At 48.1% G+C, this 27,265-nt stretch overlaps 2 protein-coding genes across 6 annotated transcripts in view; one reads left to right on the top strand and one right to left on the bottom strand.

The window, feature by feature from the left end:
• Positions 1–12,366, top strand: part of FBXL2 (F-box and leucine rich repeat protein 2) — a 39,872-nt gene extending 27,506 nt beyond the window's left edge. For 2 of the 3 annotated variants that reach the window (XM_028518306.2, XM_036030551.1), the window contains exons 6-15: positions 1,037–1,105; positions 1,206–1,301; positions 1,530–1,656; positions 1,808–1,882; positions 3,287–3,417; positions 4,956–5,016; positions 5,775–5,819; positions 6,349–6,405; positions 9,770–9,982; positions 10,706–12,366. In XM_028518306.2, the coding sequence (XP_028374107.1) occupies positions 1,037–1,105; positions 1,206–1,301; positions 1,530–1,656; positions 1,808–1,882; positions 3,287–3,417; positions 4,956–5,016; positions 5,775–5,819; positions 6,349–6,405; positions 9,770–9,982; positions 10,706–10,813 (982 nt within the window). In that variant the 3' untranslated portion in view covers positions 10,814–12,366. Of the gene's footprint in view, positions 1–1,036; positions 1,106–1,186; positions 1,302–1,529; positions 1,657–1,807; positions 1,883–3,286; positions 3,418–4,955; positions 5,017–5,774; positions 5,820–6,348; positions 6,406–9,769; positions 9,983–10,705 lie in introns of all 3 variants that reach the window. The other variant, XM_028518307.2, reaches the window with a different exon arrangement.
• A 246-nt stretch (positions 12,367–12,612) lies between these two features.
• UBP1 (upstream binding protein 1) overlaps positions 12,613–27,265 on the bottom strand; it is a 56,638-nt gene continuing 41,985 nt past the window's right edge. Inside the window, exons 9-16 of one of the 3 annotated variants that reach the window (XM_028518166.2) lie at positions 25,926–26,029; positions 24,186–24,240; positions 23,843–23,936; positions 21,069–21,159; positions 20,175–20,293; positions 18,813–18,955; positions 18,074–18,125; positions 12,613–14,571 (exon numbers count right to left, since the gene is read on the bottom strand). In XM_028518166.2, coding sequence (XP_028373967.1) covers positions 14,534–14,571; positions 18,074–18,125; positions 18,813–18,955; positions 20,175–20,293; positions 21,069–21,159; positions 23,843–23,936; positions 24,186–24,240; positions 25,926–26,029 — 696 coding nt within the window. In that variant the 3' untranslated portion in view covers positions 12,613–14,533. Of the gene's footprint in view, positions 14,572–18,073; positions 18,126–18,812; positions 18,956–20,174; positions 20,294–20,532; positions 20,891–21,068; positions 21,160–23,842; positions 23,937–24,185; positions 24,241–25,925; positions 26,030–27,265 lie in introns of those variants that run through there. The other 2 variants (XM_028518167.2, XM_036030550.1) reach the window with 2 other exon arrangements.

The following is a 27,265-nucleotide window of genomic DNA, read 5'->3' as shown; positions in this document are numbered from 1 at the left end:
GAGCCCGTCCGGCTCCAGCTTGGTTCATTTCCCTGTACTGTCAGGGGGCAGAAGGGCAGACAGAGTGACATCCGGCACGAGTGCAGCTTTTGGAGAGGTTTGGGTAATGCATGGAAGAGTCAGGGTTCAATCTTATAAGATGTGTTGAAACTGAACTTTAGGAAAATGCAGAAAATGCAGAAAACCTAGCTGATATGTTAAGCATTAAGTGGCAAGTAGGAGATGTCAAATTTTCTACTTCTGGCCTTGCCCCCAACCCACAGATCATTGACGGAGTTGCCCTTTGTGACTCAGTGTCTTCCCCAGTAAGCGGCCAGTTCTTGATACCGATCAACTACCGACCCCATCAATGGCCAGAGGCAGTTTTTCCAGGAAGGCTGCAGGGCACCAAGTGACAGCATGGCACAGCACAAGAAGGATGCAGACTTCTTACTTCCCACTGACTTTTCTTTAAAGGGGAGGTTAACAGGGAGCCGGGCCTCGATTCTCAGTCCACCACAAAGGGTGGGTGAAGAGAGTTCAGACTGATGTGTACTCAGTGCAGAGCAGCGGTTTCCACAGTGTGGGGGAGTTTTACAGCGTGCAGTACCTGATTATTTAGTCAGGGGCACCGGCCTCTTTTCCCATAGACTGTGAAATAAAAAATGACCAAGGCCAACATAACAATAGCTGTCCGCTGAGAATGAATCCAAATTATACCTAAGATTGCAAGTCGCTGCTCTAGAGCTTTGTTTTTCGAAGCGTGGTCCCCAGAGCAGCAGTGCCAGCATCACCTGCGAGCTCGCGTCGTCACACTGGGGCCAGAACCCCAGCCTCTTCGTGGGCACATTCAAGTTTGAGGAGCACTGGTACCTGTAGTCAACAATGATACATTGTCCACTTAAAATTTTGTTAAGCGAATAGATCTCATGTTAAGGGTTGTTTGCCCAGTGAAATAAATTTCGAGGGGCACCGTTCTGAATGTGAGTGGCTACTCCTGCCCTCTAGTGGCTGCTCAGCAACTTGCAGGGAGTATTTAAATGTTTCCTCCTTTTAGGACTTTTGCTCAGAACTGCCGAAACATCGAGCATTTAAACCTCAATGGCTGCACAAAAATCACTGACAGGTAAGTAGTGAAAATTAGTTTGGTGACTAATGGGCTACGGGGAGACGGACAGGAGAGAAACATGGTTGGAAATGGCTTTAGTGCCTCTGCTCTTCTCCAGCACGTGCTACAGCCTCAGCAGGTTCTGTTCCAAGCTGAAGCATCTGGACCTGACCTCCTGCGTGTCCATCACCAACAGCTCCTTAAAGGGGATCAGGTAAGAGGACCTGGAGTTTGTGGTCGAGAGAAATACCCAAAGCTCAGCACACGCGGATGTGTCTGAAGCCCTTCCAAGGGTCCCCCTGGAGCGGGAAGTTGGCGGCTTGCACGGGCCTCGGAGGTTCTCTCCGCCCGGAATCGCTGGTGCTGTGCTGAACTCAAAGTCGGCAGTAACCCCTCCACAGGGTAGACTGTGCATGCGTGGCTCTGCTTCTCCTTCTCGCAGTGAGGGCTGCCGAAACCTGGAGTACCTGAACCTGTCCTGGTGCGATCAGATCACGAAGGACGGCGTGGAGGCCCTGGTGCGCGGCTGTCGAGGCCTGAAAGCGCTGCTGCTGAGGGGCTGCACGCAGGTACCGGGGTCGGTGTGGCTGGCTGTGTGCTGCTACCCTTTGTCTAGAGCTAGGTGTGGGCACTTCGTCGGGGACTTGCTGCGGCATTTTCCCTGGGGCCCGGCCACTCCCTCACCTGGCTCCACCCCTCTTGTTTCCTCTGTCCACCCAGTTAGAAGACGAAGCTCTCAAACACATTCAGAATTACTGCCACGAGCTTGTGAGCCTCAACTTACAGTCCTGCTCGGTAAGTAACGTGCCTTTCCTGTGCGCCCCTCCTGCTCCCGGTTTGCTCCCTCAGGGGCCTGCTGCCAGGGGCCCCGCTGCTGCAGCGCCCCCGGGCGGGTCTTCTCCGGTGCCCTGTGACCTGTGACCTGCGACCTGCCCGTCTGCCACCAGATGCAGCACAACCACCTAAACAGACAGGCCAATGCAGAGCCACTGGCATTTCTCCTGCAGATGATATGCACCGGGGTCTCGGGTTATTTAGGCTCTCAGGAATGCTGTCACTAACCCGCACAAGGGTTAGTGTTCGTGGTAAGGTCTCAGTGTCCTTTTACTTATAAACTGGGGGTGGTGACCCTTGTCACATTGTCTCAGTAAATACAAAGAAGTGACAGATATGCAAATGCTTTCAAGATGAAGGGCCAGAGCGAGGTGTAACTTGCATCAGAGCAGCAGTCTGAGAAAAGCTGTTGTCGCTGCTTCGCTGCCGTTGTAAATATGAGCGATTGGGGAGAAAGCTTGCTGCTTCCTACTGGGTTTCTCAAGGCGAACGTCCGTCCTGAGAAAATGAGAGAAATCCTTTGCATGCGGTGTTCAGTGACTAAATCACAAACCTTTAGAGTCCCTGAGAATGGAGGGCCAAAGGAGCAGCTCTTCTGGACACATGCCGCCGACCTTATGGGCCCGCACTGCTCAAAATAGCGCCTCACCCTGGCCATGACTTGAAGTACAACATAAACGCGCATGTTTATTTCCATGTAAATTAGTATATTTAAATAACGATATTATTTTGGATGTTCACTTATCAGTAATTTCGTGATTTACTTAGCTTTGCTATTTTATAAAATTTGAGGACATACTATAGACATGTAGGATTTATGTGGGAGGTAACTAAAGCACTCATCTATAGAAATTCAACCAAAAATTAATGTCACTTAGTCAAGTCTTATGTGTTTTCTTTAATCAGATTTTTAATAAAATTTTATGAAATTTTCTTGAAAAAATATCCAGTGAACCTGGGAAGGGAAATAGAATTTTGCAATATGTATCACTTTGCTCGGTAATGCTTTATTTATTTTTAGAGAGGGAAGGGAGGGAGAAAGAGAGAGAGAGAGAGACATCAATGTGCAGTTGCTGGGGCATGTGCCCTGACTGGGAATCGAACCTGCGATGCTTTGGTTCGCAGCCCAAGTTCAATCCACTCAGCTATGCCAGCCAGGGCTTGGTAATGCTCTATTTTTAAAGCTGTGCAGAGGTGACCTAAACACACATCTGCTGTGTACATCACCTCAGCTCGTCCAGACTGCTGGGACCCAGTGCTGGGGACTGGCGACCGAGCCGAAGGAGCCACAGTGGACCCCGTGTTTCTGCCGCTCCCTTTCAGTGTGCTGGCGCCTTCTGACCCTCCTCCCGGTTTGGTTTCCAGCGCGTCACAGACGAAGGCGTGGTGCAGATTTGCCGGGGCTGCCCGCGGCTGCAGGCCCTCTGCCTCTCCGGCTGCAGCAACCTCACGGATGCCTCTCTCACAGCCCTGGCTTTGAACTGCCCGAGACTTCAGTGAGTCTCTGTGCCTTTTGCTTTGCTCTTCAGAATGTGGCGGGGCTGACCTGGAGGGCTTCCTGGGGGAGGGGAAAGCCTGGCCAGCTGGTGGCATTGGTGCTGGTGGAGGAGGCAGTGGTTGTCGGGTGGGTCGAGGGGAGGAGCGGGCGGTGTGGCATCCAGTTCATTTTGGGACATAGGGGTAGTGCTGAACTGTCCACCAGCAGGGAATCTAAACCGTGGTATCTTGATGGGCTGCACACATTTAGCCCCCACGCTCCCCGATTTGCTCCGTCCTGTCATCACTCTGACATCAGACTGACCTAATCGTCAGCAGGGCGATAGCCCCGCATCCAAATGTCACAGTTCTGCCTCTAAGCCAGCTGCTAAATGGGCAGAATTGGGGGAGGGGTGGGGCAGGGACACTCCAACTGACGTGTTTATCGTCTCCTAGCAGGAGGCAAAGTTTTGTTTGAATAAATAATGACTTATTTTCTGATTCTCCACGTAATACTGTGAGTGTTAAATCTTCAGTAATGGCGATGAAGCACTAGGCATCGCTGACCTCGGTGGAGCTCCAGGCTCTGTGTCAGGCCCTTTTATAAGCGGCATCTCCCTCAATCCTCACTGCATCCCTCGTCCCTCGGAGGGAAGCACTGTTACTCCCACTTGTTTCTCAGGGGAGAAACTCAGGCTCAATTAAAAAAATCACGTGATTTGTCCTGGATCACATGATGAGTAAGAATTAAAACTGGAATTTGAACCTGCTGAGTTTGACTTCAGAACCAGCAATCTTAACCCTGATACAATGTTTTAGTATTTTTTATTTGCCATGAAACATCCATTTTTCATGCTTATATCAGTTACATATCTTTTAAGCATTGTCTATTTTTGTCTTTTGCCCATTTTTCTTACTGGTAAGGAAGATTCTAGATAATTTTGATGTTTCTGCATAATAAAAGGAATCTATGTGATTCCTTCTAAATCTAATCCCAATCTAAAACTGGTCAGAAAGAAGGTAAAAATTATATAATTATATGTATGTATTATATATAATTATATACATATATATGGCGTCCATCCTTGTTAACACAGGTACTGAGAATTGTCTTTTTTTTTTAACTCTGTCTTTCATTGGCTAAAATTCATTTAAATTTTTAAATTCTCCTATGTGGTAACTGAGAATTTCAGTAAATGCAGTATTTATCAAGATGATTTTATTAAGTAAAAGTTCATTTTAATTGTGTTTAAAAGTCAACAAACACTGGAAAACTATTTAAGAATGGCAGCAGCAACAATGCACTGGTATTGTGGGAAGACCCCTGGAGATACCCCGGAATCCGGGACGGGACTTTGGGACTTAGGGGGTCACGTTCCTCCCCGAGCCTCGTTCTCCTGTCTGTCCCGTGGGGCCAGTACTTGCGTGTGCAACCCCGAGGGCCGCGACCAGAGGCGAGGGTGTGCAGGGGGCAGAGTGAAGGCAGAGTGTGCCGCGGAGTGTGTGTTTCCGCCGCTAACAGACGCTGCTCTTTCCTCCCCTGCACTCCGCGTCCCAGGATTCTGGAGGCTGCCCGGTGTTCCCATTTGACCGACGCGGGCTTTACGCTTTTAGCTCGGGTAAGGTGGAGGCTTTAAAAAATAAAGCCAAACTCGAACTCACCTCCCTCATTCAAAGGGACCTGGAGGGGTTTCGGAGTATGCAGATAACTACCTTCAGAAATGACGGGGGCCACGTAGGATGGTCCTCAGGGTTGCTGTGCATCTTCCCCAGGTGGCTGGAAACTAGGGAGGTCCCCTGGAGGGTTTGCAGTGGGCGTGGTCAGGAGGGGCTGCAACAGAGGAGCCTCCTCCCGGGCCCTTGCCCTGCCTCCCCGCCCCCGCCCCTGCTCGGCCTCTCAGCAGCTTCCCCTGACTGGGTGGTGCTCTCCCTCTGCTCCATCTTCCACATTGCCCTGCAAATGTGGACCCCTTTGGGGGCCCTTCTGGCCCGTTGTTGGGAACCCTTATCCTCCTGGGGATGCCAGTACACCTTTTATCCCTGCCCTCACCTGCCCAGGCTGTGGCCCAGCACCCTCCCACCCGCACCATGCCCTCCAAGAACCTCCTCTGCAGCTGGCATGTGTGAAGGTACAGGCGACTACCTGTCCGGGGTGAGAGAAGGAAATGCAGTCCAGGGCAGCCCTGTCCCCATTTCCAGAACGAGTGTGATTCAAAGGGCGCCTGCTGGCTGCCTGGGTCTCTTTCAGAACAGGGCTCATTTCCTAAAGGAAGAGAACAAGGACACAGGGCCAGTGCTTGCAGGGTGTCACAGGGCAGGCCACCGGAGCTGCCCTCAACCCTGACCCATGCTGAGGGGTGCCTGTGGACTCTTTCAGAATTGCCATGACCTGGAGAAGATGGATCTTGAAGAATGCATCCTGGTGAGTGGACCCCCTGCTGCCCAGCGGGGCCGCCCTGTCACTGACAGACAGGCCTGCGGGCTGGCTGTGGCCCGGCCCCCCGGGCCCCAGCACGGGGGCCGTGGCTGTGGATGTGTGAACTGTGGTCTGTTCTTGGTCATCAGACAGCTACAGCCGAGGTGGTCAGAATAGCTCCATGTTTTGCCAAACAGAAAAGACTCTTATTTTCACAGAATATAGAGAAATAAGCTTGCATGTCCAGTGATGGGGTGACTACCTAGAACCCTGGGGACCCTCCTTGCCCACTCTCTTTTTGTCCCTGGCCCCCAGTCCCCCTTAGGGAACCAGAGAAGAGACCGGAGGGCGCTCTGCTTTTCTGTAGGAGGGGCGGAGTTGAGGCTGCTGATGAACAGAGGTGCTCCCCGCCTGAGCGGAGTGCGCTTGGGATGTTTTTAATTCCCTCTCGCACCTCACCTCCCGTGTGCAGAAGCCACGTTGGGTGTGTGGTCCCGCCGTAGAAGCCGCACTGACACAGCACGTTTCTCTGCAGATAACCGACGGCACACTCATCCAGCTCTCCATCCACTGTCCTAAACTGCAAGCCCTGGTGAGTCTGTTTTTGTGACATTTTTCTTCTGTTAGGGATGGTAGGGCCTCGCCACCACAAGGGTCCGGGTGTCCTTTCTGTAAAGGTATCATCATTCTGGGTTTCAGCGGTCTCTTGGGTGGGTTAACACCGGAGGCAGGGTAGCTAAATGCTACTGCTTTAACTTCAGGATATGAACCTAACAGAGGGGCCCACATCCTTACCACTTCTCTCGACTTCCTGTTCATCCTGTCAGGCGGAGTGAAAATTAGCGTGCTCAAGTGACAGCATCTGAGACAAGACTACTGGAACTTTGTTAGCATAGTTTGAAGTCAGGGAGGAGGATGCTTCCAGCTCTGTGTTCTAGTTGCATTTCATACCTGTGCATATGTATATGGGTACAATTCCTTTCCCATACATAGGTAGATACTACATAATTAGTGCTAATAAACAGAATGTATTGAAAGACCCAAAGTGAGCAGTGAGAAGTAACACGCTGTCACGCGCATTTCACACTGGGAGCCTGGAGCAGGGATGGGACCAGGTTCACCGAGCGAGCCCGGGACTGCCGCCTGCGCCCGCTGGACAGGTCTCACTCCACCCCTCCACAGCCCCGAGCGACCCCCACCTCGGACACCCCCACGTTATTAGTGGAAAAGATTGAGGCCCAGTTACACAGCTGCTGAGATCCCCGAGACCTGCTGACTTCCACAGGAAGGGCCCGGTCTGCCCCGTCCTGAGCACACGGCAGATGTGTCGCAAGCCGGGTTTCTCCGTCTTTGCAACAGACCCTGTCCTCGGAGGCTGGAGTTTGATAACATCACTAAAGCGCCTTTTGGCCTCGAGTTACTCTCCCCACCGAGTTCCCTTGTTTCCACATTCCCGCTGGCCCTGGGGCAGCTGTGGGACTTCCAAGGGCTCCGGCTCGGGTTTCAGAGTTGTCGGGAATCTACTGTATGCAGATTCTCTGACTGACCCGTTTCCCACCTGCGTATTACGGTAACTGCAGTTGTAATGACGTCTTAACTCCCACACTGTCCTGCTTCCACGTGAAATCATAAGGTGTCAGTCCTCCTCCGACTTATTTCAGTGAGCACAAAGCCCTCAGGGTCCATCCGTGTTGTCACAGATGCAGTTCCTTCCTTCCTGTGGCTGGGCTGTCCCCTGTGTGCCTGTCCGTCTTCCACTGCCTCTGCCCCGTTAGCCAAGGGGGGGCACGGAGGCTGTTTCCACACCGTGCCTGTTGTGAGTGATGCTGCAGTGCACATGGCGGTGCGCACGGCTTCTGTAGACAGACATCTTCACTTTCTTCAGATACTCAGCAGTGGAATTGTTAGGTCATCTGATAGTCGTTTTTAATTTTTTTGAGGAACCTTCTGGTTTCAATAGTAACTGCACCACTTCACATTCCCACCCACAGTGCACAAGGGTTCCCTTTTCTCCACATCTTCAACACTTGTTACTTCTCGTCTGTTTGGTAACAGCCATTCTAATAGGTGTGTTTGTATGCTATACCACACTGTTTTGATTATTGTACTGTTGTAATCCAGTTTGCAGTCCAGGAGCATGTGCCTCCGGCTTTGTTCAAGACTGCTTTGACTCACTAGGGTCCTTTGTGGTTGCACACAGATTTAGGAGTGTTTGTGGGAAATGCCACTGGAAAGTGGCAGGCAGTGCGTGGACACTGCAGGCTGCCTGGGTGATGTGGATGTCTTCACGATAGTGATCTCCCAGCACGGAATGTGTCTTCAGGCTCTTCCACCTGTGTCTCATAATTTTCAGTGGGCAGGCCTTCCATGCCCTGGTTAAACTTATTTCTAGGTATTTTATTCTTTTTCATGGAAATGTAAATGGGATTTTCTTAATTTCTTTCTGATAATTTGTTATTAATCTATAGACACGATTTTTATATACTGATCTTGTATCCTGCAACTTTACGAATTCATTTAACAGTTTTTTTGGTGGAGTCCTTAGGATTTTCTGTATATATGTCCTTTGTAAATAGTGAGTTTTACTCCATTCCAGTTTGGATGCCTTTTCTTTCTTTCTTTGGCCTAACTGCCCTGGCCCCGACCCCGGCCCCTGGGAGACACCGGCATCTGCTGTACAGCAGGGCCGGGAGTGCAGAGTGCACCTGCCATCTGCGGTCTCTAGAAGGGATCAGTCAGCCCTTAGTCGTGTAGCAGTTAGAAGCCAGCTCCTCAGGCTGCAGCTACTATGATGATCTGCTAACAGAACTCTTTCCCAGGACTGAGCTTCCTGGGTCTGGGGACTCTTACTGGGCCTTAGAGGTGGCAGCTGTCTAAGAACTCTTTCTCTATTGGTTACAGTACTGTGGGACCTAACTGTGTAAGCCCCACTGGCCACCAGAGCCAAGAGATGTAGGCGTCCCCTGGTGGCAGCCACGAGACCCGGACACCAGACGTGTAAAAGCTCCCCTCCAAGAGATAAGGGTGCTCTGCAGTGCGGCAGGGGGTGCAGAGGGTGCACACCTGCTGGAGAGAGGCAGAGGGGGAGCACAAATACGGTGCTGGCAGGAGAGGAAAAAGCCGCTAAGTTTGAACGGCACCCTGCGGCCAGAGCAGGGCAGTAGTGCACGAAGATGGCACCTCTAGTCTCCCTCACCAGAGAGCACCCCAGAAGACCCCCGAATGGGTGTCTAAGGAGATGCCCACCCCTCAGGGTGGTGCTCCAAGCAAATAAATGAGCCTCTCCCGCGATGGTCCAGGTGCCCCTTGACTGACCGTTTCCACACTGGGCGTGGGGCTGGTGAGGCCAAGTGTGCAAGCTTTGAGACCTGTCTCTTATTAGACTGCTGTGGTCTTGTGGCCTTGAGCCTGTCAGTATTCCGAGGTAGTTCTTTTGGGGGCCTGCCTCTCAGGTATAGGCCTTAAAGTCAGAGTGCACGATGTGGGATTCTAACCCCTCACTCCTTAGGAAGAAGCTCTGCTTTTGAGCACCCTCCAACTGTGGGTGGCGGCACCGTGTCCCAGCCCCTCCTACCACGTCAGTGTGGGCCTTCTCTCACTTGCCCCACGTGTAGGGGCTGCTCAGCACATCAGGTTTTTTAGGGGACGTTGTTCCCTACACAGCTGTGGATTTGTGTTCAGGGGAGGTGAGCTCAGGATCCTCTTCCTCCACCATCTCGACCTCCAACCAGCCCGTGCCCTACAATTCTGATTTAACGGTCAGGAAAGGGAGAGAAACCACTGCCCAGCCACAGCAAACCCATGCATGGCCTGCGGGCCACGAGGCTGTGTGTCTGACCCTCCTGTTGACAAGTGGCCGCTCTGGGATCCTGCACAAACCAGCGCCCCCTGCCTTGCCTAGGCCGTGAGCCTCGGAATGAGGGTCCCGAGCACATGTTCCTCTCTCCCCGTGGCAGAGTCTGTCCCACTGTGAGCTCATCACGGACGACGGAATCTTGCACCTGAGCAACAGCACCTGTGGCCACGAGAGACTGCGAGTCCTGGAACTGGACAACTGCCTCCTCATCACCGACGTGGCCCTGGAACACCTGGAGAACTGCCGCGGCCTGGAGCGCCTGGAGCTGTACGACTGCCAGCAGGTCACCCGCGCGGGCATCAAGCGGATGCGGGTGAGTGTGGCAGGAGTCGGCACGCCTGGCACAATTTCTAAGCAACAGACCCATCAAGAACCAACATTCTCCCTGGGATGTATAAATAAGTGGAACAAATTGATGTTTCTCTCCCTCCCGCTCCACACAAGCAGTAAAAACCACCCACATTCTACATTCTGTCCTAAACCCACAGTTACTCAAACTGATCTGTTACACAAGCGTCACCTTAGACTTCAAAATCCCCTTAACTAGACCCCACCCTGGAAGATTCAGCTCCGAAACGGGGTCCACAGTGTCTGGTGATCAGCACCCTTCCAAGGAAAAGGGCTGGAGGTCATGCCCACTAGAGGTGGAATGTGGTCTTCACTAACTTCTAGGTGACAGCGCCTAACAGAATGTGACTTTCTTCCCATACATAGTTCATCTGTTGTTTTCTTGAATGTGCTTTACATTTTAAACTTTGCATTTACACCCTGGAACAGCCCCGGGATGCTACTGCTGTGAACCCTTCACTTTGCATACAGGGCCAGTGACTACCCATGGGCAGAAATAGTATAAATCAGTGTTCCTTTGTGTTTACAAGGTGCTGTTTTATGTAGACAGGATTTCTTTCTGAACTATTTGCCTCCTAGTGAAAGTGAAGCCAATTCTACATGGAGGACCACAGGCTTTTCCAGGTTTATGCCTATAATCCCCAAAGTGTGAGTGTGAAGATTATTCCACTTTTCCTTCTATTTCCAGGCTCAGCTCCCTCACGTCAAAGTGCACGCCTACTTCGCGCCCGTCACGCCCCCGACGGCAGTGGGAGGAAGCGGACACCGGCTGTGCAGGTGCTGCGTCATTCTCTGACAGCGGCTGCGTGGGCCCAACTCCAGAGGAGACCCGAGTCTTCCCCACCTTCTCCACTGTCACCGCCATCTGTTGGTTCTCCATTGGGAAAGGCATTTGCAGGTAAAAGACTTCAGTAGGGATTGCAGTAACTTCTGTAGGTGATAGTTTTCACCTCGATTCTGCTGCCAAGCAATCAAATCAAAGCCTTGTGTCAGGAAACACAGGGCAGGAGTGGTCTCCACGCAGCCAGGACCGTGCAAGAAACCCGGTTTCTTAAAGAGGTGGGTGTACCTTCCTAGGGAACAAAAGTTCCGTCCTCGGCTTTGTCAGCGTGGCGCAGACAGACCGTCAGTGTTAGCACAAATTGAACAGAAAATACAGGCTGTCGATTTTCTACCTGATACTTAAGACAGTGGCCTACTTTAATTCAGTGATTCCATTTTGATTAGCAGGACTTTTCCACTTTGAAGATTAAATAGCAACTTCATCAGTGACTATACTGCAAATTCATAATACCCGATAGTTTTATATGTAGAGACTTACGTGAAGGCACGTGAAGAAGTTTCCATGAGACACCAAAGAAATAAGGACTCTAAACTGGGTGGAGCAGGGTCTTCACCTCTGTTTCTGTCAACTTGCCGCATATACTTTTGGGGACCAAAAACAAAGTCGACTCAGAGTTTGCTGCCTGATGGGGAACTGTAAGCTCTGGCGTATGCTACAGCACAGTTTTATTATAGGAGAAAAGCTAATCACATCATCTCACAAAATTTGGGGGACCTTAAAGCAATAGAAGTGAATAGGCTTAAGTTATCTATAATATAATTGATTAAAAATAATGAATGGATGCATGTAGAATGGGTGTGATTTTTTTTCCAAGTTTATTTTAAAATCGTAGAAATCAAGTTACACCAGAACTGTTCAGAAGTCGTACACACTTAAAACTCAGATCAGTAAAGTGTTGGCACCTTTTGCGACTCAAATATAAAAATGGATAAACCATTGCAATAAATCAGAGGGTTTTATTGCTGTAATCTGTGGTAGAGCAATCTGAGCAAAACCATTTCCCAAATTCAAGAGCTAATGTTGTCTAAACTCCGGGAAGGCGATCAATCAAGTTTCTGCCTGTGCGGTCCACTTCTGTTGTCTTTATTAACATGAGGAACATCGTACCGCCTTCATGGCAAACTTGTGCTCATGGGAGCCGATCCTTCCTAGCAACCACTCCCCACATTGAGGAGTCCAGAGCTTGTGAAGTCAGACAGCAAAGCCAAGGTGTCATTTTCCCCGTGACTAGCAGTACTTCTATTAGGTGGACAGTTTTAGAAGCATTTAGGACGCAGTGCTTCAGCTGCATTCTAAGAAGAGGGGGGGCACGTACGTAAATCCACAACCCCAAAATCAACTTAACGGGACTGCCAGAACAAGCATTCAAGTCCTGATGATTTTATTGCTTTCCGATATACTGATATTCACTTGCCTACAAATTTTGCAGTTACTTAAATATACATTTGCACCACTGTGTGGGGAATTGATGCAGGATGCTATTTAAATAAACACCATAGCACAGATCTGCTTCAGTGATTATGAATTACACTTTCTACTTGATGTGAATGCCTAACCTATCACAGCGACCGTGCTCAATGACCCATGACCTCATTTACACAACAACAGGAGAGCCTCTGATACAACCAGGTCTGCTTCAGGCGTGGAAGTTACTGGGAAGAAGGAACATGGGCCTCGCCTCTTAGAAAACACCGGATTGGTTAGGAACTCAGAACACTGGCAGGATCTGGGATTTTCAAATGAGACACACATTTGCAAAACAGTCGGAAAACATTTATTATACTGAGATGTATACATCCTACTATTAAAAAACAAAGTAGCAAATTTGCTGGTGCCATAATTTAACTTGTTTCACTTGGACAGACTAATGCTCAACACCACCTGGTGCAATTTCAAGTTTGACGAGCTTTTAATTATTTTTTACCCCACTTCTAAAACCCGATGAAGAACTCAATATAGCACACAGCATTAATGACACTTATTGTTCCATAAATCTTGAGACTCAAAAAGAAATGCTAAGTAGACAAGCAAAACTAAAACAATGGAAGCTGACTTCTTTCCCAAGTGATCGGTACAGAAAACGTGGTCATATAAAAGCAAAGGGAAAACGACAGAAAGGCAGGCTCTCCTGCTTTAGGGTCTATGAGAATTGCAGACATTGTAAAACTGAAGGTGGAGATATTTAGAAACAGTGCTTCTTTGTATCAGACAACCTCCTTTATGGGACAGATTTTAAATTCAAAAAGACTCATTCCTGTTTCTGCCTGAACGAAGATAAAGATCAAGTAACACATTCAAAACCAAGACACCCAGGTAAGTGGACAGAGGTGCTATAATTAAAATGGAATTTAAGTTTAAAAACAAATTGGATGTGCTACACTACAGGCCTCAAAAATGCTTGCTGATGAATTTTGGGAAAGGCTTTGGGTGAAGGGAAGAGATAAAGATAGTAGGAAAAAAATCGAGAAAATAGTTAGGTTCCCTTTGAAAAGCATACTGAGACACAAGCATTTGGTTTTGTGAAAGAGGCAGTCTTTTTACAGAAAAGGAAGCTATCATGTGGTGTATAAAAAGCCTCTAAGTAATCACCGGAACGTCTAATCATGATTGTACTAAAAAGCTCAATATTTGAGAAGTTTAAGGAATTTTCATGGTACAATATAGTGTTTGATTTGTGATGTTTAGTGTTCCCAGAATAATTTCAACTTGCTGAGAATGAAGACCCCTCACCACTATGTCAGAAACTACCCGCCCTCTCCTGCCCGGGTCACCTAGCTCTGATGCCGGGGCAGGACGCGAAGGGTGTTCGAGAAGGGGAGGGTGCAGGCTGGGGTGGGAAGGGCAGTTCAGAGGGGTCAGACACAGGGACAGAGGAAACGGAAAGAAAACCACAGAAGTTTAAAAGGCATTGGGGCTTCAAAAATGAAAACCAGAAACGAAATGCTAAAAATGAAAGCAAAAGCGAAAAGTTTTTCAATAAATCTGTGACAAAGCAAAAACACAGAAGTCTTTGTACCTATTAGGATTTACACTGATCCTCTCACCAAGGTACTCTGGATAATGCAGCTTGCTTCCGGCCCTCCTGCTTGGCTCCTCCCCATCTGGCATGATGACGCGCGACGCACACCTTTAGTCAGACATGATTTCTTCCGAGAAGGTGGCAAGCCGCTTACCCGACCACAGTCACCGTGTCAGCACGTGGCACCTCTCTGCACACAGATCCCACGCTGGCTCCACGACAGCACTGTCCCCAGCCCCAGCTCAGCAGAAGGTTCAGGCGATGCAGGCCAAACTGGCACAGAAAGGTAAATGCCCACAGTATGTTTTTACATTCATTTCCAAACCGCATACAGTGTAAAAAGACAGCAAAGGCTGCTTCTAGGAACTCCATCTCCTGGCCCCCGCCAGAGAAGCAGGCGGCCCGCCTGCAGCGCGGCCCCTAGAACAGGCGTGCTGTCCCGACGCGCTCGCTCTCACGAGGATGCTTGGCCATGGCAGTGACAGTGAGGAGATTCGCCTCTCATACAGCTCATTAGAAAGGTCATCTTGTGTTTTCAATATGAAACATTTCATACAGTAAAATCCAATCCCAAGACTTCTTGGATTCAGTCTTCACACACTTTTAAGCGTGACTTTATTTGGTACTGAATATAGTTCAGACTACGTAAGACATCACTTCAAAATTATGTGGATACCACCACTATTTTCAACTGCAGAAAAAGGAAAGAGAGGTTAGGTTTGTTTGTTTTTTAAGCCAAACAGGAAAATCAAGACTACGAAATCGAAAATTCCCAGAAATCTATAGCTGCCTCCCCTAGCTCAGAGGTTACCTTTAAATAATTCTACAGGAATAAAAGCGGATTCACCTCCTCCAGCTCCTCTGCCCTAAGGCAACTTCATGTACACATTCCTTTTTTAAACATTTTGCTTTTTTGGTGCCTGGCCCATACTCCCATCAGCACCCTGTGCCTACCGACCTGCAAGTTTTGGGTGGGGAGAAGGGGAGCGGGAGGGGCACCAACACAAGCAGCGCAAGCGCTGCCAGCGAGGGGCAAGGGGGAGGCGGGGCGGGGGCGAACACTGTGCCAGGGCAGGGCAGTCAGCTCTCCGCATGGCACGTACACATAAACCGAGTGCTCGTATCCATCTTTCCTGGAGATAAGTTTCGTATTTATTCATTTTGAGAGAAAGAAACATCGATCTGTTGTTCCACATACTGGTGCGCCCGCTGGCCGCTGCTTGTGTGTGGCCCAACCAAGGATGGAGCCCACAGCCTTGGCCTATCGGGACTGCGCTCTTAACCGGGGCCGGAAATAATTTTTGAACTCCACAGAGGTAGATCCAAAACAGTTAAAAAGATACCACTATTTTTGCCGGGTGCCCTAGTTGTTTTTCTGGAAATGGAGATAAGCAATACAGGCATTCACCAAGGAAAAAAATGAGTTTTTTCATGAGGAAAAAAGTCTGAAAAAAGGCGCACCGAGTTTGGAGGGGACATCCTGGGACGTCTGACATAAGGAATGTCCACCACTTTCACAGAACACGACCATGCAGTTAATCACAGCATGAGTTCCCTTTTTTAGATGATGTCAGTCTTGCAGAGCAAAACCCGTTCTGCTTTGAGAACGAAAGACTGAGCAGAGGAGTACCACGCTGGAGAGTTTGTGAAAATAAAAGATGAAGTGAAGCAGTTCACAGTGAAAAGCTCCGCCTCACGGGCAACCTGATGGCACGGGCGACACGTGAGGCAGAGAGGGAACTTGGGGTGTGGACACCGTGGGGGCCGCTCTCGGTGAGAGCGACTCCTGAGAAAGGGTGACACAGGACAGCTTGCTCTCTGAGATGCAGCTTTTGTGCTGAGACTGGATTTAGATTTTAACCCGTCAGCAGACTTTTAAAAACCTTTTTTCATATAATTCTGCATTTAAAAGCTCCTTCTTACAGAGAACTAAAAAAAAAAAAAAATGAACTAAATGACAGTAAGTACATATTTACAATTACTTTAAGTGTAAATAGATAAATGCGCCAAAGCAGACACGATGGCTGGTGGTTAAGAACATGACCCACCTGTACACTACTCACAAGAGACTCACTAGAAACTGAAAGCCACAGACTGAAAGTGCAGGGATGGAAAAAGGTATTCCACGCACACAGAAATGAAAAGAAAGCTGGAGTAGCAATCCTTACATCTGTCAAAACAGACTTTATAAACAAAAATGTAAAAGAGACAAAGAAAGACATTCCATAATTTGAAGTGGGTCAATCCAAAAAGAGGATACAATAGCAAGTGTCTATCCTATGCAGCCAACACAGGAGCAGCCAAATATATAAAGCAATTATTACAGACATAAAGTGGGCAAGTCACAGTAATACAATAAATGCAGTCAGTATATTTAAATACCTGATTCACATCAATGGTAGATAACCCAGTCAGAAAATTAAGGAATATGGCCTTGAATGTCACGTTAGGTAAGATTAACTTAATCAACATTTATAGAACATTTCATCCAAAAACTGCAGAATACACTTTTTCTTCAAGCGCATATGGAATATTTTCCAGGACAGATCACATGTTAGGCCACAAAACAAGCCTCAATAAATCTGAGAAGACTGAAATCATACCAAGCTTCTTTTCCAACCACAATGGCATGCAACTAGAAATCGACTATAGGAAGAAAACTGGAAAAAGACAAGTACAGGGAAGCTCAACAACATTCTACTAAATAACCAATGGATCAAAGAGGAAATCAAGAAATCAAAAACTACCTTGAAACAATAAGAAAATGAAAACAACTTTTCAAAATTTATGGAATTCAGCAAAAGCAGTTCTACAAGTTAAGTTCACAACTACAGGTGGTGCCTACCTCAAAAATCCCCAATCAACAGTCCTACTTTACACCTAAAGGACCTGGAAGAACAAAGAAAACCTAAAGCACAAACCCCACGTAAGGGGTAAAAACCCCTTCACCTGACCCTCTGGCTGGAACTCATGTCCTCTTTCAGCGTCGCTCCCTCAATGATTGCTCCGGCCCGAGTCCCATCTCCCGCCCTGGCCTCTCCCGCCAGCCTGAGGCAGGCAGAATTACATGCCAGCTTCGCGCTCCTACACCCAAAATGGGACTCTCGAACGATTTCCCCAACCGTAACTACTGGGACCACTGTCCATTCAGTTTCTCCCCGAAGTCAAACCACTCCTCCCTCAGCTGCGGAGTGCAGCAGAGCCCTGCCCACACATGTGTCAGAGGACGGCACCTCCCTCCAGTTTTCCCGTCTTCTCACCTGTCTCCAGAGTTGCAGAGGCAACGGAGGCAAAGAAAAACCCACACTACTCCTTCGTTGAAACAACTGCATTGGCTTCCCAGGGCATTCCAGTAAAATCTACACTGACATCACCAGGTCTTGCTCTACTCGCCCATCACACACTATGTGGTCACCATGTGGCCTGCTTTTAAACCTCCTAAGCAGCCAGTTTTTTCTGCACACATGGCTTTGGGATGCTCCTCGTATAGTTGCCTCCTTCATTGGTGATTCAAGCCCCAGCACCAATGATACCACCTCAGAGAGGCCTTCCCCACCAGCTTCGTGTCTCCCTACCCAGCTCCTCCTCATCCATAAACACCCCTCGCCTTCCCATTCCTTCATGGCGCTGAAAACATTTCTAATTATGTGCATCTGTTGGCCAATTCTGCTTTGCTTCCTCCACTAGAGTGAGAGATCCACGGCCTGTTTTGTTGAGACTTTCCTGGCACCACAAGCATGGTGTCTAACAAAGATGCTCAGCTGGCTGGGTGAACTAAGATTATCTTCCCCAGTCACCTACAAGGATTGATCTATCTTCCTTGTTGGCTAGTTCATTTCTGTACGACCATGAGAATTATTCTCTGAGTTCGGCCCTGCCTGGGTGCTTGGTTAAAGCATCGTCTGTGGTTCAGTCCTGGTCAGGGCACGCACCTAGACTGCAGGTTCGAGCCCCAGTCGGAGCACGTATGGGAGGCAGCCGATCCATGTTTCTCTCTCCCTGCTTCTCTAAAACCGAGAAACGTATCCCTGGGTGAGGATTAAAAATACACACTCTGGATTCATTTTTCCAACTCTTCTTAAAATTAGCAAAGCTAGCATTTGGAAAGTGGACACGAGGTGAGTGCTGACCACAGGCACACATCGTATTTCACGGCCCCAGCATTCCAAGACACATGCACACACTCAAAGTACCTTTTACTGTGGAGAATAAAAAACAACTCTCATCTTGAAAGTTCTGAACCATCTGGAAGGAGAAAACAGAGGTTAGGATGCAGCTGTCCTTCTGTAACGGACTTGAGAGATTAAAACGGGTAAAAGAAGATGCCGCCATCCCCCCAGTGTGGCTACAAGCGCACATGGCCTAACCGGTGGCCGCAGGGCGTGGCAGCCGGAATGACGCCTGCTGCTCGGCGGCAGTGCCCACACGTGATGGTCCCCAGGGAGCGGGTCGACGACCCACCCGACCTGGTCCTCTGCACAGTTACTGGAACAAAAAGGCACTGCGCAAGCGCTCTTCTACTATCACCTGTCGCTGAACACCACAGGGAAACGCTGTACCTCTAACCTGACTGCTTAAAGTTACTCACCAAATAGTGGAAAAAGGAAACACATCCAAATGCCCCTCCCCATAAAAAGGGGCCAAAGCCCCACTACCCTGCGGCCCCCCAGGGAGCGTCTGAATTGAAAGGCTGTGGGGGGGGGGGGGGGCAGTGAGCCATAGCTCTCCTCCATTTGAATTCCTTGCCTCACTAGACTCCCTGAAACTCTTGGTTATCAAGTCTTACCGAGTTGGATTCCCAACAGTTTGAAATGATTTTCAGGAGTACTTGTGAAAGCGGCCACAGAACTGTTCTACAGTTCCTCAGTGATGTATACAGAAGTGGAACCAGTGTGAAAGGGAAAAGCAAACGGGCGAGTCCGTTCGAGTTACCTGATCACTAACGAGAATGTGAATACCGGTGGGACCCTGTCTGTAAACCTGGTTAATTTGGTGGAAGGGAATATTAAACACCAACGCAAGTTTTCGAGCAACTTCTGAGGCCACCATTTCTTCCAAGTAGATGGCATGATAAACTGAAATAAAAAATACGAGAGCAGCACTTCAGCAATAACCTTTTATCTGTGTCCCACCTGGATCTACAGGAAGATCACACCTTTCAAACTACTAAAATATAAACATTAACAGTAATATCGATACAAAAAGATTTGAGGTTTTCATTTTCATGAAAAACGAACGGGAGTGGACTGTAAATGTGCCCAGGGGATCTTTCTGGAGTAATGCAACTAAACCGGATTGTGGCAACGGCTGCGAAACTGTACGTTTACCGAAGCATCACCGAATCATATAATCACAGCGGGAGGATTTTAGGGCATGTAAATTATACCTGAAGGAAGAAGCTCTTTTCAAAAATAAGGTGATTTTAGCAATACATTAAAAAAAAAAAACCCTAAAAAGCTCATAGTTTTTGAGTCAGTAATCATATGACTGGGAGTTCAGGGCAAGTAATTACCTCTTTGAGTTCCGTATTTCTCCCTGAAAAGTTCTGAGTGTGCCGCCCTTACCACGTTTCAGAACATGGGAAGGGGGAGAGCGCATCACACGCCCGCTTTACAAAGGAGAACACACCTGCTGTTCTTCCCAAGGCCCGCATTTAGAGGGCGGGGAGGGGCTGGGAGTTTGTCTCTGCCCTAATTCAGGAAGACCTGCAGGAAGATGAGGCCCTCCCAGTACTCGGGTGGTAACGATGCAGAGTGTATTTACGGCGACACAGGACAGCCACCAGACTCACCACACAGAGCTCACAGTGCTGGCCAGATGCTCGCCTGACACAAGTCCACACACTTCCCAGTGATACACAGATGCGTCTTTGCACTTGTGACATTTTAAGTCTTCTCCCCAGTCAGTAAAATGGGTAACAAGAAAAACCCTCCTGCTTTCTCACCAAGAGGCCAAAGTTACATTCATCATTGCATCTGCGATTTTTTTTTTAAGGCTGCAAAACCCTAAAGCATCAAAAGCTAGTCTTTTACATGTTAGATATTGCTGGCAATGAAGGGCCATGTTAAAAAAAAAAAAAAAGGATGATCATGTGGCTGAAATAACTGAGAGAGGCCCCCATCTCCCTGCTCCCTGAGGACTCAGCCCTAGAGCTCCATGCTGCCAGGACTCACACATCATCAACTCGACAGTCCTAACGGGACAGGAGTCTTTCAGTGCCCTGGTCGGGACCTTCTGCTGGTACCTCAGTGTTGGAAAGGGAGTGACAGGAGGTCGAGATGCCCCCATACGCACCGTAGGGGGTCCCACTGCCATTCTCGGCTCCTCGGCCTGCAGCTGGCTGCGGCCCCGGCAGCGCTGGGCTGCCCGGCTGCTCCTGGCAGACGTAGATGGTTAAGCGGGGCCTAACCGACCTGCAATCACAAGATGCCACTCATGAGCCCGGGAGAGAAAGCTGCTTCGCCACACGTACAAATGACACTACAGGAATCTAAGCGCTAGTTCCTTATGAGAACTTTACAATGTTAATTCATTATACAAAATAATGTACTAGTAAAAATATAAAAACACACACCTCACACCAACTATCACAGGTGGTCTAATCTGATGATCCAGACTCTAAACCACTGAGATGGTCTGTCAGATGCTGGTAAATTTAAGTTTCAAGATTAAGTCAGCAATTTAAAATCAGTAAGGTTCAATTTTAATGGAATTTTCACACAGGTCTAGAAACAGCAATGACAGTAAATGAATCCTAAAAGCCAGCACAGTTTACGGTTCTTTCATTTTAATGCACAATTAGAGGTTTACATTTTTAATAACTGTTTAGTAGCAGCCATATGACCTTGAAAACCATAGATTCTGTAGTATAGCTCACCTAAATGAGAAGTTTGTTTTCTTGGCAACAAACCCAGTCGTCTTCAAGAACTCAGTACTGCCCATGTGCATTGCTACCCGTCTTACCGTCTACCTCTGCCCTCATCAGTGCCTGCATCATATGTGGGCCTGCCCTGAAGGTGTACACAAAACAGTCTCCTCGTGAGCATGGCGCTGCCGACGCGCGGCAGCGCACAGGCACACGCCCACCTAGCGTGGGCACCCCTTCTGCCCACAGCCCCGCACACAGAAAGGCTTGAGATAAGGTTCTTATCTCAAGCAAGACAGTTCCTTTGAAACACAGTATTTTACCTTGACTTCAGGGAATTATAGAGCCGAATTCCATCGGCTGCACCACAAATTTGTACTAAATCTTCCTTTGTCAGTTTTAGTAAGTCGGCACCTAGAGAATAGCATAAAGAGATTCTTCTCAAAGAAATGGAAAAGGAGCTAGCAGGGCTGGCTGCTTTATGGCATCTGTCTTCACACAGTTAAATGTCTTTCAGAACCATCACAGGTCTCCCGTGTATGCACACACACAAACAAGCACACACACACGGAGTTCCTCAGAGCCAAGGGAGCACTGGCTCTTCCGCGTCCGGTATGAAGAAGGAGCTTAGAAGCCCAGAGGCTGCTAAATCGGATCAACGAGCAAGGCCAACAGGACAGTCTGCTCCAACACAGGGTTCCACCACCTGCATCATGTTGGCTGTGTGTGGTTGTGTGGACAAACGTGATTCTGACTCCCATAATTGTCCTTGCGGTCACCCAGTCAATCTTTCATTTTATAAAAAGAAGAAATGAAGTCCAGAGTTCTGGGGACTTGCTTAGCTGAAGCCACACGAGCTGGGAGGACACCCAAGGGTGGGCCTCTTTGTGCAGCATGTGCAGTGAAGAAGCCAAGGTTTCTGGAACAACTGTCACAGCAGCCAGCTCCGGTACAAAAGCGTGGCAGAGAACTGCGCATCATGCCTAAGATCCCACCTGCCCCCCAAATACTTGTAAGTGTACATGACGTATCTGGACGTGCTGTAAGACACAGCAGAAAGGCGGAGAAGTGGTAGAGTTGGACGGACCAAAGGCTGCTCGTGTTTGAAGCTGGGGATCGTTACACAAGAGTCCATCGTACTCTTCGGTCTACTCTTTATGTTTGAAGGTGTCAACAATCTTTTGTTTTTCCCTTTTATTAACACTCAAGGTGTAGTTTATTGGGAGAAGTAAGATGCCCAATGGGGTTCAGGCATGGCTTCCATATGACAAATACCCACTTACCTATGTAACAAGACAGTGGGGTTACCTTTCTATTCCTGAGGGCCTGAAGGGGAGAGCCCAACAACTACAGCTGGTTAAGAGATACAAAGACCAGAGAAGCACATTTCCTATGAGGCACGAGCACTGATGGAATCAATTAAACAAAGACAGGCTCGCGCTCATCTCTCCACTGTGGCCAACGACACGCCTCCTGCGCCCCTGAACACAGGACTGGCTCACAGGTGTGGCCAGAGGTGGGTGTGCGCGCATCTGTAGCCCTCCACAGAACTGGACAGATACTCATGTGCACAGCCTTCCTGAAATGTGGATGCCCAGGAGGCTCAGAGCAGGAGCTCGGTCTCCTGTTCACCCTTCTACTACTGGGAAGCTCACAGGGTAAGGGCAAGAGGCCAAGGCACGGGACCACGGTCCCAGTGGAAAGAGCTTAGAACTCTCTTAATGGAAAGATGGATCAGTCTAATATAACAGGCATAACCTGGGACCTCCTCCAGTTCCAACGGTCAGAGCTTTTTGCATGGGCTTTACTCTTTATGAGGGTTCAAGATGCGTTTCCCTCTCTCACACTGAAATGTTTAAATTTCCAGCTTTTCATATAAAAGGTTTTACTTAATCAAACAGAAGTGCAGCTGGTAGCATGACTTCAATCCAGTGCTTTAGTTTCAGAGAGACAAAGAATGACATGTGAAATGACTGATCGTCACACAAGCATCGCAGTACATGGCTGACATGAAAGGAAGCCACGTTCTTTGTGAAATCATGCTTTCGTCTGGGCCAGGTATGTGCACACCAGTGGTCCATCCCCCTAAAAGGCTCAAGCTGCATTTTTACGGCCCACAGCACTGTGGGCAAAGGAAAGCTGAGCGCCGCTTTATTGTGGTTCTCAGGATGCGCCTGTTAGCATTTTGTGGGAAAAGCGTTCTGGGGCCAAATATGTTTGGGAAGAATCTCCCACCTGGTGTGTCTATTACTGTTCCTCTAAATAGGTTTCCCGTCGCACCACCCAAAGAAGCACTTGGTTGGTCCCTTTTAAAATTCCACTAAATATTTGTTTAGCTAACTATGCAGGGTTATACTTAAGTATTATAAAACCAAACCTGAGTACATTCATACCATGCAGTGCTACATAGCAATAAAGAGGAATAACAAAACGAACTATTGATACAACTTTGATAGACTCAAGGGCATTATGCTGAGTTAAAAATAAAAGCCAATCTCAAAAGGTCACATACTGTATGATTCCATTTATATAACACTCTTGAAATGACACAATCACAGAGACAGGGAACAGACTGTCGGGGATTAGAGGTTGTTGGTGGTAGTGGGTAGGACTACATAAGGGAAACCCTGTGGGGGCGTATTAATCTTTGGTGGTGGTTACACAAATCTGTGCGTGTGACAAATGACACAGAACTATATACATACAGTGCGCCAATGTCAATTCCATGGTTTTGATGTTGTACTACAATCATGTGATGCTCCTTGGAACATCTCTGTACTATCTTTGTGACTTACAGTAAGGGAAAAATTAGTTCAAAATAAAAAGTTAATAACTGAAAAAGCTGCACAGAATTGTATGTGCCCATACACCAATGAGGGCGCACTGACCGTGCTGATGTCAGCCCCTGATCCTGAGAGTGTGCGCGGGCCACGCGAGCTGTTCCCGCTGGGGGAGACTGGGGGGCAGGAACACGGGACTTCCCTGGACGTATTCTGACAACCTTTTATAAACCTCTAATTACTTCAAAATTAAAAAAGATTAATACAAAGTACAGAGACAAAAATGACGTGCACGCGTGCGTACACACACAACATACCTGAAAAGTTGGAAAACAGTCTCGTGTAGGAAGAAAACCTGTTTTTGAGCAGCCACTGCTGTGTTTCCTGGGTCGTGGCTGAAGGCTGAAGTTGCTATTAACCAAGAAAACATAAGCAGAAGCAACCATTCAAACTCACAAAAAAATCAACCCCAGGTTGTTTAGCATGTTATAGAGAACACTGAAGCAAAAGGCAGGAATCCTCCAAGGGTGAAGTAAAAAAACCCAAGAAGGGCACAAGTCTGACCACTCGGTGACCCACACAATGACGCAAGCCCCTGCCAGGGCCTTAAACACGCAGGGCCCAGAAAGCACCCGACAGTTTTAGGAACCAGATACTTACTTCACTAGAGGTCTGTGAAACTCCGTCTCCCTGATGATTTGGGGAAGAAGAATTGCTGGGGAGAGGGAGAGGGAAGGAGAAGATGGTCATTGTTTGAGCGTGCGTGTAAACTTTAAAAAACACTGTGTGACACAGCAATATAAACGTGCAATGAGAGTTCTGATACAGCTGGTCAAGGGTGAACAGGATGAGATTATGACAGAAGACTTTCTCAATTTGTGCTGCCTCTTTCTCTGTTCGAGTAAGAGATTCGAGTTCTGGGAAACAAAGGGGCTCCAACTATCTCCAGAATAACAGGAAAATGAAGGATACTCACTTTAGCGGGGGGAAAAAAATGGGAGAAACCAAGACAGATAAACAATGGAAAATTACTGCAAAAAGGTCTACTTTAAGAAAACAGTAAGCTATAAGAATTGGTATGATAATCCTAAGTCAAAATGGAAGTGACACCCCTTTAATTAACACATTTACCCATGACTAAAGAGGGTGAAATTCAGGAGAACGAAAGAAACAAACAAACACGCACCGCTCTCCTTCTGTCACTAAGGTGAAATGAAGAACACTTCCCCAGGGAGTGTGGCCGCCGCCCAGGTCCCGGGCTCTGGCTCCCTTCTTGGCACTGGTACTGGAGTGTTTCCTAGGCTCACTGTGTTGATTGTTTACCACCCCCTTCACCCACCGGAACTTCAGCTTCTCAGACGGGGATCCGTCTGTCACTGAAATATCACAGCACCTGGAACAGTGCTGGGCACACAGTGGCCCCAGGAAATATCCAGGCAACCAGTGAGTGCAGGATTCGCAGCTTGTCTCTAACATCATGATCATTCTCTAAGGCTGCTGAAGCTGGACTTGACTGAAGTGGGAAGAGCTCCCCTACATGGCAACATGCTGGTCTTCTGGACTCTTCCCTGTCTGAGTCCAAGAGCTTTTTTCTACCTTCAGAGTGCAACAACCTAAGAAATGAGCTGCCTTGCCAGCTCTTCCTTCTCCTCAGGGAAAAAGCATGCTTGTGCTCCCTCAGAGTCCTATGCTGAAACCTCAGGCCACAGTGCCAGTGTGGGGAGGCGGGGCCGGAACCTCCTCACGGCAGGAAGGTCCTGACTGACCCGACTGGCACCAGTCCTGCAGCACAGCCCGGCGGGGCAGTCCCGTCGGGCACCGCTGCGGCACATCCAAGACCCCTGGGACGCCTGAGACGCTGCTCCAGCTCCCACCCAGGGGGCATGGGACTTTCAGCTGCATGTCAAGGCCAGATAGTGGAGTAAACAAGGTCCACCAGTCCCATCTTTAAAACCACTGTTAAGTCCTTAGAAACTGGAAGTCCTTCTTTTAAGTTTAAAGACTTATTAAACAAATAGTGTATTTATTAGGAAGGAGAAGAAAGGGAGCAGAAAATAACCCTTGTTTGATATGATGAGAATTTGTAACAATCAACTGGTCTTAACATAGTCAAGTCATAGTTTCACCTTTAAATCTCACTGCCCTTTCCCTATCCGTGAACCCCACTAACGTTCTTTCTATCTCATGGAGAATCTATCTTGAAAACACCCACCCCTACAATGTCCATGGTCTGTGAATGCGTGAGACACAAGGCACTGGGAGGCGGAAGGAGGCAACTTCCCATGACTACTACACACTTCAGACCAACAGAGAGAGAGGCTGCTGTAAACTGAGAGGAAGGGCCACAAAGGAGCTCGAGCATCAGTCAGCCTCAGGTGCACAATGACACAAAGCAGGTACCTGTCGGGGACACTGCAAGTGCTCTGCTGTGGGGACGTGAAAGTGGGCGCGGCGGAGGGACTGTTATTCACGTAGGCTGTGGGGGTGTCGGGCCACGGAGAACACTAAAGACAGAAACAAAAATAAATTAACAGTATGCTTTTAAAGGACACGGAAGAAACAGTTTGCATTCTACTCTCTAGGCTGGCCGAATAGGGGATTGTAAAACACAGGACACCTGACACTCATCAAGCAACCTCGTGGAAATGCATCAGACTGCCTTCTGCTGTACGTGTCTAGGCACTAATTAATTCCAGAGAAGACTGGAAGTGATGATAGCAGCAGAACTTCATGCAGGCATTTAAAATATCTATTTATGTACAATTTGCTTTCGAGAGCTTTTCACCTCCCTCTATCAATTCTCCAAAAAGTGCCTATCGAGGTTCAAGAACAGCAGAGGCAAGAAAGGACTCACAGGCAACATCTGACATCACATGGTGGTGGGGACAGTGTCTGTCCTACCTAGTGCTCCTGTTGCCTCACCAGCGCCCACCTGCTTCCTTGACTTCTCTAAGATGAGTAAGCCCCAAGTACGATGAGACCGGTTCAGACCAAAACACAACTGAGTGTGGTACTGCCCGTATCTATCTATCCACATGTGTTTAGTATTGGTATTTTCTGGAAGGGGCGTGGTAAACTAAAATATCTTTCAGCCCAAAGCACAATTCTGACCAAAGACAGAGCAAAGACACGCAGGCACACTGACATCAAAAGCATGCTGAGCAGGCCAGGGTGGTGCCAAGTTGAAGCCTTCAAACCTGACCTGCGAAGGGAATCTCATCACTTCACTCTGTGTGTTCTAAGACTGATCTGCCTGAGAATGCCCTTGGTGTCAAAGGTCCCCTTTCATAAACACTATTTCACACACAAAAAGGCTTTGGATCTCACCATGGCCATATAAGACTCCCCCAAATCCAAGCAAAAGATCTATTCAAAGGTATCAGGGTAGACACTAAGAAAGCACATGACTCTACAAAAGAAATTCTTCCATGTCTCAGATGGTCTTCAATTCTTTGCTTTCAAAACAATTCAGAAGAGTACTGTCAGCTGAAATACAGTATTCAAATAAATGTAGGATCATACAAAAATCAATCACTGGGATTTTTGGCAGATAACTCAAAAAGACTTTCAAGACAAAGACATTGACTGAAAGAAAAGTATCTAACTAAAATTTCTCTTATCTATAAAAAACCTATAATTTGTCATGTTTTATCCTGTCTTATTCAAAATGTATTTCCAATAACATTTCTACTTTATATTAAAAAATTATCAAAATTTACATGATTTATTGCTTTGATAAA

This window comes from Phyllostomus discolor, chromosome 7 (genome assembly GCF_004126475.2).
Source record: "Phyllostomus discolor isolate MPI-MPIP mPhyDis1 chromosome 7, mPhyDis1.pri.v3, whole genome shotgun sequence".
NCBI lineage: Eukaryota > Metazoa > Chordata > Mammalia > Chiroptera > Phyllostomidae > Phyllostomus > Phyllostomus discolor.
This window is presented reverse-complemented; position numbering and strand designations above follow the sequence as displayed.